Source organism: Python bivittatus, unplaced genomic scaffold (genome assembly GCF_059951505.1).
Source record: "Python bivittatus isolate LINGU-HERP-01145 unplaced genomic scaffold, Pbiv_v1 ctg000020_np1212, whole genome shotgun sequence".
NCBI lineage: Eukaryota > Metazoa > Chordata > Lepidosauria > Squamata > Pythonidae > Python > Python bivittatus.
The window spans coordinates 14348759-14363500 of record NW_028277030.1 but is presented as its reverse complement, the minus strand read 5'-3'; the positions used below and the strand labels follow the sequence as shown (position 1 = coordinate 14363500).

At 38.0% G+C, this 14742-nt stretch overlaps 1 protein-coding gene across 8 annotated transcripts in view; it reads left to right on the top strand.

Moving 5' to 3' along the window:
* PLCB1 (phospholipase C beta 1) overlaps window positions 1-14742 on the top strand; it is a 454738-nt gene that overhangs the window by 372816 nt on the left and 67180 nt on the right. For all 8 annotated transcript variants that reach the window (XR_015795036.1, XM_088134740.1, XM_088134715.1 and 5 more), the window contains 6 exons: window positions 484-703; window positions 2565-2745; window positions 6887-6963; window positions 7136-7225; window positions 7689-7746; window positions 9032-9118. Coding sequence is in view for 7 of the 8 variants with exons in the window: in XM_088134740.1 (XP_087990866.1) it covers window positions 484-703; window positions 2565-2745; window positions 6887-6963; window positions 7136-7225; window positions 7689-7746; window positions 9032-9118 (713 nt within the window). In the remaining variant the exon portion in view is untranslated. The remainder of the gene's footprint in view (window positions 1-483; window positions 704-2564; window positions 2746-6886; window positions 6964-7135; window positions 7226-7688; window positions 7747-9031; window positions 9119-14742) is intronic.

Here is a 14742-nt window from a genome sequence, read left to right as displayed (position 1 = left end):
AGCCATCAATAGACTCATACAAATAAATCATATTTACACCCGTTCAAAAGAGACAATAAAAAACCTAAGAAGGAAACAAAAAGATCAGAACATATCTTCTCTAGCAGCCAACACACAGATAAGCAGGAATTAACACCAGGCAAGCAGAAAACAATACCCTAATCAAGGAACTACAAAGGAGAAACCACATCTCCACCAAAACTAGCAGGGCAAGCCACTTATATAAACAGGGAGCAAACCCCATAATCACTTGCACTGATGATGTTACCTAATTGGGTAATGGAATATCTCCAAACAAACAAGCTCAGAGAACAGCAAGGACTCAACAGTTCAACCCTGAGCAACATATAGTCTCTTCTATTGGAATAAGAGAGCTGCTTTTATATGCAGCTTCATGCGGTAGTAGTGAAAACCTCTTGATAAAACTCTGCATATCCTGGATATGTAATGTTGTGACAGTGATCATTCCTCTTATTCTTGCAGAAGTTGAAGCACAAACCATTGAGGAGCTAAAGCAACAGAAGGCATTTGTGAAACTTCAGAAGAAGCACTACAAAGAAATGAAGGATCTTGTGAAGAGGCACCACAAAAAAACAACAGATCTTATAAAAGAGCATACTACAAAATATAATGAAATTCAAAATGATTATCTACGGCGGAGGGCAACGTTGGAGAAAACAGCTAAAAGAGACAGTAAGAAAAAGTATGTCTATCTTCTTACAAACAAAAGTTCCTTTCGCCTTTCTTGGAAATAGTATGCCACCTGGTTGGGTCTCATGTCTCCTTCCAGATAAGACTGGTCCTTCCCTTATGCAGAGTGAAGCAACCTCTGCTGCACAGCTGTATAGAAAGCCACTGTGCCTGCTGAGGCTTCTGCCATTCACACCAGTGACAAATTGATCCAGGTGTTGGTAGGGCATGTAGTTATGAGTAATACTGAGAAGAATTGACTAAGAACAGGTGTACCTGTGTTAGAGCCCTTTGGACAGGCCATATCTAAGTGGGTGGAGAATTAAAGGAATTGCTTAGTGTCTCTTGACTGGTGTCATTATATTTTTTAACAGTGAAAACAAAATGGGCAGATGCTTTCAGCATCAAGGTCTTATAAGATGTTGCGGCGGGGGGGAGAAGAGATACATGTAGTATGCACGCAATACTGTCCATCAGGACAAAGAGAAGGAAGGTTCTCATCCATATCCCATCAGCTTACAGATCCCTGTTCGTTCTTAGGCGTCAAACCCAATGAGCTAGGTAAAAAATTGGCATAGTGGTGCCAATGAATTTAAACCATTTCCTACTTGTATAGGTGTTTCTAGCCTCAAAAGAGCAGGGCACTGTCAGGGTGGGTTTCTGGATTTGAGTTTCTACCTCGCTTCCTCATATTTGCACAAATGTCACATTCTCTTCAGGGCTTGATGATTATCTTTCTCAAGCTGAAGCTCTGTCCTTTAGCAACCTCTCCTTTTAAGCCTGTGGTTTCCTAGGCAACTGGCTTAACACCTGGGTAGAATATAAGCACCTCCAATATAACTGTCAGGTCTTGGGAAGATGCATTTTATTTATGTTGGCCTGGCTTTTAATTTTTGAAATGGGGTGGGTGGGTGGGTGGATGGAATGTACTACTGTTACTGTTTGGTTTGCAGTTGCTCTGTTTAGTTCACATGCTCCATTCACTGGTCTCCCTTCTCACCTCACTCTTTATAGTAGCAGTTCTTTCCCAAGACCAAAAATATCCCACTGTTCCTTAGGGAGTTTTGTTCAGTTTCCATTTTGCACAGATTATTTTTCTCATTTGGGTTTCTTATGTTGTTCCAAGCTTGCTTTCCTTTGATAGATCCTTGGTCTTTGTGAACTTTGCTCTTTGGAGTTCATTAAATAGTTTCACATTAGGATGCTATGCAGTTTTGGGACACTCACATTTCAAAAAATAATTGAACTGATTGAGTTAGTAAACTTTATGAATTGTGAAATAATGCCAACCTTAGTTTCCTCATAGAACACAAGAGTATCATTGGATGAATGGCAATGAAACCCAAAGCCTTAATATGTTGCCTTATTTCTCCCATATCCATTGAAAAGTCATCAATTTAGTCACCTGGCGATAATAATCTACACCAATCTTCATCCTCTTTTGTTGCACCATTGCTGTTCCTGGCAGCTTTCTTACAGTATGGGCACCGCTGCTTATATTAATAATATGATTTCTATTCATATAATTTTACATTCTTGTATCTTGCAATAACAGTGGTCCTGTACTGTGAATACAAAGCCCATCCCTCTTGTTTTCAGGGCATCACAGAATCTGAATTAAATTAATGACTGCTGTCTGGATGCTCTGTTCATTGTCCATATTTCAAGGAATGATGAATTCTGTATACATGTGTGAACACCAGATGCATATTTACACCATGCACATCTTGCACAGAGACAAGGAGAAATACAGAGTTAAAGAATCCTTGATGGGTTAATGCTGGCTAATGGAATAATGGGTATCAGTTGGGGGGACAGGACCTCTGCTTTTGTACCACTGCAATTTATATTTATTATTCTCTTTTGTTCCATAGAAGTGAAACTGGCAGCCCAGATCATAGCCCTTCAACTGTTGAACAAGAGTTGGCTGCCCTTGATTCAGAAATGACTCAGAAGTTAATAGAGCTCAAAGAAAAACAGCAGCAGCAGTTACTAAATCTTCGACAAGAACAATATTACAGTGAAAAGTACCAGAAACAAGCACATATTAAATTGGTATGTAATATATAAAAAATTGCTTCCCTGCTTTTTGTCATGAACTCTGATGCCAACATTGTATAGAGACCTATGTTTGGCCACTTCAGAACCTATTTGTGGAGGCTTCTATGTAACCCACCATGTGGCTCTGCTCCTTGGTGTTACACACTGATCTATTTACTGACCTATATTTCCATGTGTCTTGGCATGGGACATCTAATTGGAACAGTATGTGAGGGGCAGCTATTTAAGATGGGGCAACCAGAAATATACATTACACTCTATTTAGACTTGTTGGTTCAACTGTATTTATATTAAGGTTTATATTAAGATATTTCATAAATCATTTTAGTGTCAATGCCTTTCCTAATTTCTATATTTGTGATTATTGAGAGGAGATGCAAACCTTTCAGTTTTGCTCACCATAGATAACAAAAGTTGAGCTCCAATATATTGTTTTGGTCATGATACTGTTGCTTGGAGATCTTTGCCTTTTCTGGCTTTGAAACATAAATTGTCATGCTATGCCTAGTGCAGTGCTGTCATTCTAAATGATCAGAAAGCAGTTCAAAATAAGCAGTTAAATTAGTGTAGCCTATAAAATTGGAAACAAGAGCTTTGATATCACTAAGATGTCTTCTAACTAGTTGTTTGTGCCAGGAAGCCTTCTGTGAATTTATGTGTTGTAAATGGAAGCTAGAACACAAGCTATAAACAGCAAAACAATATTATGTATGTATTGTCCCCAAAGCAGCTATTATTTTGACAGCTGTGATTCAGGCACCCTGTATGGAGCAGCCCTTTGGGCTAAATGAAGAGTCCAATCAGATAATAATAGATGCTTTGGAATGTCAAGAGGAAAGAGAATAAGGCAATGGAATGTTGTTGTTATATTATTTCAATCTGCCCCAGTATGTGTATAATGCCCAAACTTATAATATTCTAACAAGCCTGTCTATTTCATTGTTACCAAAGTATTCCATCTGTATAATAAGTTGGAATAAGTATTCCATCTGTAAAATAAGTTACCAAAGTATTTAATTTGTATAATATGGTAAAACAGATTAGTTTTGTGTTTGCTAATTTATTAGGCCTTATGAACCAGAACAGGGAACTGGCATCTCAGTTTACAAGCATGGGTGTAAACATGTTGAAACAATTAGCTCCCTGCTAAATGGCATGAAATTCCAGTCGTACCATTGGTAAGATAATTTGATGCTTATCACCAAAGGCATGCGGCTATATGCAGAAAATATATCTGATGCTGCCAGGAAGGGCATTAGGACCAACTTGGGATCAGTGGAAAAGTTTCATTCACCTAGGCATCTGTTCAGTAACAGGAACAGTGGTGGGATAAAAGTGGCCTTTGAGGCTTTCATTCCTGATTGAGGCATCAAAGAGAGTTGGTCATCATAGAACAGTGCTTTGCATGATGCCTAACTCTGATATGCCTTGGTCAGTTCTCATGATTGGTTAACATGTTGTAATTCCTAACAGTTCCCATTTACTTCCCACAATGTGAAATATTAAATATCAGTATTTTTCAACTTTGCATGGATACATAAATGTGGGAACTGTATATAATAGCCACAGTGACCTGAGTTAAGTCTCCAAAATTCTTTCAGACAAGGTGTTCTTTAGGTTTCAAAGCATCACAATGCTCATTTTTTTCAAAGTGCTTTTTTGACACCCTTTTGTTACAAAACATCTTTGTATGTTAAAATTGCAGAGCAAATGGAAACATTCTGACATTAATCAACTGTCCCATTATTATTCTCCTTCCCTCTATCTTTGGATTGATTGATTGATTATGTGCCATCAAGTCGGTGTCGACTCTTAGCGAACACATAGATTTTTTCCATGACAATCTGTCCCTATCATGGTCTTTCAGGTCTTCCAATGGTGCACCCATCACCACTGTAACTGAGCCCATCCATCTTGCTGCTGATTGTCGTCTTCTCTTTCTTTCCACCTTTCCCAGCATTAGAATCTTCTTTAGAGAGCTAGATCTTCTCATAATATGTCTGAAGTAGGATAATTTGAACCTGATCTTTTGTGCCTCAAGTGAGAACCCTGGGTTGGTTTGTTCGATGATCCATCAGTTTGTTTTCTTGGCTGTCCATGGTATTCTCAAGAGTCTTCTCCAACACCAAAAGCATCAATACGCTTCCTATTTTGCCCAATGTTTGCTTCCATAGAGTGTCACAGGGAATACCATTGCTTGCACTGTTCTGTTCTTTGTAGATATACACACATCACGGCATCTGAATATTTTTTCCAAGGCCTTCATGGCTGCTCTACCAAGTGCTAGTTTGTGGCATATTTCTTGACTGCATGTTTCTTTATTGTTGATGGTTGGTTGTAAAAGGCAGAAGCTATCTTCCACTTTGATATCTTCATTATCAGTTCTAAGGTTGGTTGTTGTACCTGTTGCATTCATCTAACTAAGTAGAGAACCTGAAGTCCTCCTCTTTTGCTTTTGTTTTGTTTTTGTTTTTTCTTTGTTTTGTTTTTGAATTCCAACTCACAGCACCCAACCAGCATGGCTTATGTTCAGTGCTAAAGGGAACAGTGATCCAAGAACAGCAGCTATTTGTTGTAGTTGAACAACAGCCAATAGTTCTCACCCTGTCTCAGATGGAAGTGTCTGAATTCAAGTGATACTGCAAAGAATTATTTATTTAATATATTGAATCTCATTTCTGTGCCATCACAGTTCTGGACCTAGTTTGCTAAGATTCAGCAAAATACTTTTAGTTGGTGATCTGGGATCAAGTATTCCTGCAGTGATACTATCCTTGCTCTGGCTGAAAACAACATACTTCTGACTCCTAACTTAGTGTAGCAGTTTGTATCTCAATTTTGATTCAACTTCCATGGATTGAAGATGAACTGCCATTTGGAAGAAGGCAGTGGCAAACCACTTTTGAAAGTCTTGCCAAGGAAACTAAGAGACTTGTCCAGGCAGTCACCAGAAGTCAGGACTGACTTAAAAGCACAAAGTTATTAATTAGAACTTATTGCTGATTAATTTGTATATATTTCCCTTTAAATATATACAAATATGGTCAAGTGGTATATTTTGGTCAAGTGGTATATTTCAAATCAAGTTTTCTGAACCTACATTTTTTAAATACTGTAACAATTTGCTTGTTCATGTTTTCTGATGAGCAGATGGCCACTTATATGAAACATAATGGAATTTGTTGCTCATTCACTGCTATTTCATACTAAAGTTATTTCAGCATCGTGACAATTATATTTGCAATGCATTGGGAATTAGTAGACAGAAATGGGCGATCACAAGGTATCTGTGTGTAGGAAGCCTTGAAATAACAATATGAGATACAGAGGTCACAAATACAGTCAACTTAGCTCTGATGTATTGTCTTAGGCTACCTCTCCCCTTTGGAGGGGGTTGGAAAGTAAAGGGGGATACATAGTTTATCTGTCCTTGGCTTAAGCATTATCAGTTCTTGACAGCAGTGCCCCAGATCTAAACAATACAGGGCTGGATAGCCCCAGAGCCCTGTTCTGATTGAAAGCACATTTTAGATTCATATGAAATCTCTTTAAGTTTGGGGCAAATTATTTCCACTTCTTATATATGCAGAACTGTCCCTACCATTAGACAGTGTTGATCCAGGCAATGGATGATAGACTGCAGCAATATTCAGGCCTAATTCTGGGTATTTTGCTTTCTGGTCCTTTCTGTAATCCTGAGCTGGTAGCAATGCTTATTCTTTGCTGGCCTGGTCTGATTGGGTTAGTTATTTTGCCTAGCCATCCTCCCCAGCTTGTCACAGATTGGGAAATGTCCCCTGACTGTGCTAGTAGGGAAAGGGACGATTATTCTAGGAGGCATCTTGCCTGTACATATGTTGCTCTACTGATGTGACATAGGCTACTGGCCCATTTAACTCAATAGTATCTATGCCAACTAGCAGTTGCTCTCTAGCACTTGAGGAGGGAGACTTTCCTAGCCCTTCCTGAAAATAATCGGGATCACCCCATCCAACAGTTTTGCCTACCAGTTGCTGTCTGACTAAGTACCCATCCTGAGGGTAGAGGAGGTTGAACCTTAAAGTCTCACTATACAATACTCAGCAACTAAATGTGGCTTGTGCAATTTATGACATATCTTTTTTTCTCTCCTAAGCTTATACAAAAGCTGACAGATGTAGCAGAAGAATGCCAAAGCAATCAACTAAAGAAATTGAAAGAGATTTGTGAAAGGTAAAGACTGTTGTTGATAAATCTTACCAATTCTTTTGGCTACCATTCTAAATATACTTACAGTAGAATAATCCCCAGTCAAGACAGAGGGAGTTGCTTCTGGATGAATGTGCATAGCCTTACTTTTGTTCTGTTTTCTTCGTTCATAAAAACAAATTTGCATATGTTGCAGAGAAAAGAAAGAGTTGAAGAAAAAGATGGACAAGAAGAGGCAAGAGAAAATTACTGAAGCAAAGTCCAAGGATAGAAATCAAATGGATGAGTAAGTGCAGTCTTCAACTCTCACCTTCACTGGTACCCAGAAAACCTGAAACACCAATAGAGAGAAGAAAATCCTGATTTTTCAAAAAAAATATGTGTTTGATTATAGCTCTCCACATATTATATTAAAAAGTAGGCAGTACAGTTGCATAGATTCCCACAGTGACTGTGCGTGATATTTCCTTTATTTAGAAGAGCTGTAGCCTATCTTTTGTTTGAATGCTCCTCAAGGCAGCTTACAATCAATCATAATGACACTCATGTGCACATGACAAAAAGCACACAATCCCTTTAAAATAAAAGATTAAACCATTTTGAAATCTGATGTAGACTGCACTGGGCAATATCTGTAAAATTAGGCTCTAATATTAAGCCAAGTTTATAAACAAATTATTTGTGACAGAAAACCAGTAACAAGATTTTAGAAACTGAATGGGATTAATCATTTTAAATTTTGCTCTCAGGGAGAAGACAGAAATGATTCGTTCATATATTCAAGAGGTGGTGCAGTACATTAAAAGGGTGAGTCTACTGTGTAAAACACGTATTCACCTTTGGCATGAAGATTACATTATAAATGTCAGTATCTAGGCTGATTTGCACACTGTAATTATCTTGAAGTAGCAAAAAAACCAACATACTGTAATAGCAGTGTTTATCTTTTTGTGCAGCAACGTTGTGTTGTCCCAATGCCCTTATAGTGCTAACATTCTATAAATTTAGTTTGCCGTTTTCTGTTGATTCTCTAGAGGCAGATCAGATCTTACCCAGCTGCACAATGTAACAGCACCACATCTGAAATAAGAAGGAATATAGGGAAGTTGAACAATTGGGTTTCAGATATGGAGCCTCAATTGCTTCTTGTTTTGCTATGGATTGTGGTTTTGTTTTATTTTGTTTTGTTCCTGTCCGCTACCTAGGGTGCCTTTGGTAGAGGGGTGACCATATAAATCTGTTCAATACATGCATGCATGCATACTTCAGAGGAACAAAAAATAAAAACTTTGAAATCCAGGTTCTGTTCTTGGATGACAAGATTATGCCCCCAAAGTGCTGTTCAGAAATAGGTGAAAAGTCCCTTAGTTGCAGTAAAATGTCATGACAAATCAAATGGGGCACTCATCAAAGCAAATACTTCCCAGGAACAGGCTTGAAGACAAGGGCTCTTCATGAGCAGGCTGGTCAGTATCTGAGTCAAGTGCCTGACTGCTTCCTTCCTTTCCCCTTCTCTCCAAGGCTCTGTGATTTGTACCTCGTCTACTGAAAAAAGGCTGTTTTTTTCTTTTTTTCCAAAAACAAGTTAGCAGTTAACGGTGAGACCAGTTGAGCCATTCACTCTCTTCAGAGCATATGCCACTTCACCTAATGACACAGAAGCTGGTATTAGAAATTATCAACATAGTCCAAGAAATATGCAGGAACATAAGTGTGTTTACATTTAAAAAAAAGAAAAGTCAGCGTGCCCTGTAGTTAATGCTAGATACTTGGCCTAATTAAATGCTGCAGTTAATCATATATTATATTCTGGCAGCTGATACCATCCATGAAATTAAGAATTTACCTGCCATTTTCATCTGCATATTTTCAGCTAAGAAAACTTCTAAATTTGAAACAAATCTACTGAGATTCTTTGAAGTCTTATATGAAAGATGTTGACTATTTTAATAATAATGGCATTCTTTTTATGTCACATTGTTCTCTAAACGTTTTTACACAAGGTATTATGATATTATTATCTTTAGTGTGAAACTGAAGAACTCAGATAGGGATGTGGATTACAGCAGATGGCTTTGCTTTTCGATTACAGCTAGAAGATGCCCAGACTAAAAGGCAGGAAAAACTTGTGGAGAAGCACAAGGAGATTCGTCAGCAAATACTGGATGAAAAGCCCAAGGTAAGGAAACTTGAGTACTAATAAGCTTTATAATGAATGAATATGAGCCTGGCATCAGGTAGATGTACAAATATTTCATGGTATGGAAAATCTGCAGGATTAAAGCACAGGTGTGTATTTGAAATGTCATCCAACAAGGATATTGTTAATCCATAGGCTGATAAATGGCTGGCATTTAGTTTGGGAATATCTTTGACCAGCAGAGGGTGCAATACATTGATAGATGTGGGGAAAAAATAGCACAACATTTACTCTATTTTGTTATAGCATGCAAAAAAGTTCAGTATTTTCTGGTCTAAGCAAATTGGCAAAATACAAAGAATGGAGTATGCTATGAAGTGGACTTTCATCATGCTGATATTATGACGCATTTTGTGAATTCTAGTCTATTCTTCTCAGCAGAACAGATGGTGTGTGCATGCACTTTGAACATAATGACATATTTGTTTTGTTGGTTTTCCAATCCTCTTGTCAGGGGGTCTGCAATTAGTTTCCAACAGTCACATTGCTTATTCTGGCAGCTGATACCATCCATGAAATTAATTCATTGTGTTTTCTGTTGTGCTTTTTGACAGTTAACCAATAAAGGCGGCCGTGCAAATGCTTTAGACTGTTTTCTTAATAGGTTCACTGTAGTTACTCTAACTACTGCACTTGTGATCTCATAAGAAAATAGGCAACACTTTCTCTTAGACTTTTTGAATGCAGGAGAATTATAAAATGATTAGCTATATTTTACAGTCCTTGGTGGCAGGATATTAGAATTAATATAATCTTAAAGTCAGAGTCTTAGAGGAGGGTTTTTCCCCCCTTATGTTTTCTTATGGCTGGATTACAAAAGCCACTAAGTGTTGGTCTATGATAATATATTTTAACGTAATGCCATCTAAGCCAGCAGTTTCAACATCAATCATTTAATTTTCCCACTATTGATAATTCCTTCAAACCTATACTGCTGTCCAGGTTACTTTTTGCTGATCTTTGATCAAATTAAATTGAAATAGTTTCTCTCAGCAAAACAAAATTAACAGCAGCTGCTGGAAGCTCAACTTCTTATACAAGCCCATGGTTTAAAAAAGGATCTGGGATGTACACATAGTTGTTTTAAACGTGGGGAAGAGGTATACATCTTGTTGAAAACAATGACCGGTCTCTGAGTTTGAGTGCCAGCCAAAATGGCATCCATCGTCAAGAATGAATGAAGTACAATAAAAGTTTAGAGGGGAAAACGCTTGTGATATAGTTGAAGAACCTCCCTTCTCCCAGATGGCCCAACAAGCATTGAACATGCTTACAGTGCATTCGTATGCTGATTAGCTATTTGTTGGGACTGGAGTACAAAAAATCAGGTGGAAGGAGATATGGAATGGAATATCCTGAATAGGAGCATTCCATACTGCAAAATTGCTTGGGCAAGTGAATGTATCCTTTCTTGGTTATATAACCAAGCACTCCTTCCCACCATGAAACTAAAAGGACAGATTTCCTACTTTCCTGAACTGGATCTAGTGTATTCCTGATTATTTCTTTCAAGCTCACTTATCTGGAAATGTGCATGCTTAAGGTATTTTATGATGAGAAATAAACAGAGTGCCGATACAGTTACTTAATCAGCTTTAGACAAACGCTTTATTAGTCTATCTGAATCCCATATTATGAACCTGTTTCAGCTTCACTAAATTCCTGCAGCTTAGTGTCTCAGCATCATATGACAAAATTAAAATTTGCTGCCCAGATTCTTTAAAAATCGTCTTAATATCATATACTTCTCAGGTTTTTTTCTATATATTCGCACTGAGCGTCAGGTGTATGCAACAATAAAATCAAGAAATCCAACTCAAATGGCATGTGATTTTTTTCTTACAACAATGGCACCAAATTAAGTCAGTTGTAGACTGTGAAATATTACTGCCCAACTACAAATTGCCTACAAGGTTTATCTGATGCAATATGCTGCCAAACCATCTGTGCAGTATTTGCACACTCTGCTTAAGCCGTTAAAATCATCTCATTTTGGAATTCATATCCTCTTTCCAGATAATTTGGGTTAGCTAAACCTAACTCTAACTTCTTGAGAGACAGTGAGACAGTGAATGCTGCCACGCATGGGGGAAACTCTGCCTTTGCCCCCAGAAACACCTTGTTCCACATACCACCTGGCTGTAGTAAATTAGGAGGCTAAAAAATCCACTTGAGAAAACATGGGAAGTGAACTTTTTTTCTGCCACTGCACCTCAACCTCAAGGGGAAACGTCTGCAAGTGACCCTGCACCTCAGCCTCATCTGCAGGCGCTTTGCTTTGGAACTGAAGATTCTGACTGTCCAGTGCTCACCCACCCATCTCTCAAGAAGATGGATATTGAATATTGGGAAGCTAGGTTTTTTCCCCATCGGTTTACAACTTTAGCACCCAATGGATTGTGGTGCAGTGGGACTCAGATTACCAGCGACCCAGGTTTCTTATCACAGTCTGTGCGTTAACACATTCATCAGTGCAAGAACGTCTGTGACAAGCCTAATTACTCTTTTTTTAATGGGCACCACCAATATGTGACATTTCACTGTATCTCACTTCTCCTTTGATATTTCTTATCTGATGAATCAGAGTGAGATTTACAAAAGCTTATGGGATGACAAATTTGTTTGTTGCAAGTGATTTTTATCTCTTTGGATATTGAATAAGATGAAAGAGAAAAAATTTAACACTGTTGTTTCTTTCTTTCTCACCACATCAAAAAAATAGCAGAGGATACAAATATAAACATTGTGCAAACATTCAGAACACAACTTCATTAAAAAAAATTCTGGGTATAACTGCCATTCTGTTAGGCAGGGAGGCAGACCCAGACACACACACACACGTGCATCCACCCATCCTTCAAGCAATCTAAATGTTTTTCTAGAATATTGATATGGCTTCGGATAACTGAACAAGACAACAAGGCTGGAAGGACATTTACAAGTACACTGTGAAACCTTCAGCCCTTAATTTAGTAGCACAGCATAGTATATAGCACAGTATAGTATATAGCACAGTTTGGTATATAGCTAAAGATATTCTGAAATTCTTATTCCAAGTTTGATTGCTTATACTTTTTTTTTTAATTGCAAGCTCATCTGGAAATATTGAGTGAACAAACTTAAGTCTGGAAAAAATGAGAAAGTAGGTGAAATCAGATTGGGGTAATTGATTCTTCCTCTTGTTTGTCTGTAGTTTTCTTTATGGACCACGGCAGTCACTAATTGGGACTGTTGGACTAGGAAAAAGGAATTAACATATAGACAATTACTTAATAAGGGTAAAGGAATGACACTCACTTAGACTTCTCTTGTTCCTCCTTGTCCAGGAAATACTGTTTCTGAATTAGTTTGGTCCTTGCTCCATTAAGATGGCACTTAGCCAGATTAGTTTAAAGAAGTTTCTGGCTTCCCTTGTGTGACTGCATATATATTCTTGGTACACATAGTGAAAGAAGACATTCCAGAACAGGCAATGAGTAGACTACTGATCTAGACCACTTCCTCTCACTTCTGAATAGTATATTTTCATCAGTCATGTGGAGCAAATCAGAAGAGCAGGATCTTTACAGATGGACACCAGATGGAGTAGGGCACCTGCATAGACTGTCGCAGACCCTAGTTACTCCTCTCACTCCAAATGTGTGGAGAGGAGAGTAAACCTGCTTTCTTTCTGATGGCAGCCTCCAGTGTCTGTTTTTCTTGCACTGCAAGGGGCTGGAGGAGAGAACACTTCCCAGTACATTGTGAAACCTTTGTCCCAGCTGCATGGCATCAGGAATTTTATGGTGACCGCTGAAACTACCTCCAAAATACTTATTCCAAATATCTTATATTTTGAAAACTTACTAAGCAAACCCATTTTAGGCATACCTTAGACTAGGTAGACTTTCACCCATCATACATAATGGGAGAACAGCTGCTGTCAATGTGGAACATATTTGACTGACCTATTTTTAGCTTACCTGTCCGGCAGTCTGGAGGTGTCCTCTAATTGTAATTGCTTGTGCAGATATTAGAAATTCAATAATGCAGAAGACAGTTTCCAATTATAGACGCCTGAAGGAATATGAGGACATGCTCTTCATCCCTGTGACAGAGTGAATGTATTTGAAAACTGTTCGTATAGTGCTGTTTAATATATCCATTAATGATTTGAGGAAAGGAAATAAAGTAGAAGTTCCAAACTGGGAATGACTGCAGATTCTTGACAATCCAAGATCTTGAATTTATATTTTCTCAACAGATTAGATGCCTTGATAAAAGTAAAACAGATTTTGGGGTAGTGAGTTCAGTCCAGATTTAGTGTATTTAGAGCAGGCCCATTGAAATAAACAGAGCTTCAGTTAGCTATAGGTAATGTTTAAGTCTCATTGCTTTCAGCTGGTAGACTCTAACGATTACTATATCCAAATGTAATCTGCTCAACATAAATGTGAACTTCTGCACTTGGATAAGAACAAAGGCTTGACATGTGAGAGATCTTTTGCATGCTGCTATTAGCTAGGAGGTCAACCTGTAGATCCTAGTTAATCAGATAATTTTTGATCAGCAGTATAATGTCATACAAATGCCACAGTATATGCAGTCACGAAGAAAGGAACACTGCAAGACAAGGAAGACATTTTCCCCTTTTGCAGGGTACTGGTGAATTGTTCTCTTTGCTAGAGTGCTGTATTATATTGCCCTGTTTCAGAAAAGACACATGGCAGCTGGAAATTATTCAAAGGAGAGAAACAAAATTGTTCAGATGTCTGGAGAATTTCACATGTAGCAAGTCTGAAGGAGCTGGGCTTGTTTAATTTAAAAGAAAGATGAGGAACTTAACATACACAATGCAATCTGTAATTTACTGCCCAAAGACACATTTGTTATCTCATCTTTGTAAAAGCAAGATCTGAATTTCTTTATGTACATAGATTCACCTTGAACTTTCTTGTCTTTTTATTTATAATCCTGATAGAACTTGCTATAAACTCATATATCGTATTCTTAACTTAATTGTTGGGCTCTGCTTCAGCAACTGAACTATTCAGATGTGTTATGTCACTACCAAGAATATGTATATCTATGTATATATTTACATAAACTAATACACAAATACATAAACACATTCTTTCTCTCTCTCCTACTCACACAAACACACACACCCAAACAAACATACAGTGTTTGCTGTTTGCTATTGACCAGAAGATTTAATCTACAGGTGCTAGGAACACTTTTGTCTTGTAAAAATCAGGCTACATAAAAGATGTAGTGGAGCTATATCTTCAAAAGCAAATGAAATAAGAATAGTACAAGTTGGCTTTGAAAAACATTTGGAACAGCAGGCTTTGACAGGTAGATCTTCTCTCCAAAGGGCTTCTAGCCATTCTCAGCCTTCAAGCATATTCTTCAGTTAAACCAAGAGGTGGGACATATGTGGAAAGATGTTGCAGGGCTTGTAGGGACCACCCTATTCTCTCGTGCACTTTTGGCTCCTAGGCACTCATATCAGTGGTTGAACAGGCTCAAGGTCTGCTCAGTTTTGCTAAAAGTACACAATTCTTCCAGGAATGCACCTACAATTAGACCAGGCCAAGGGCTAAAGCAGAGAGCTTCATCTA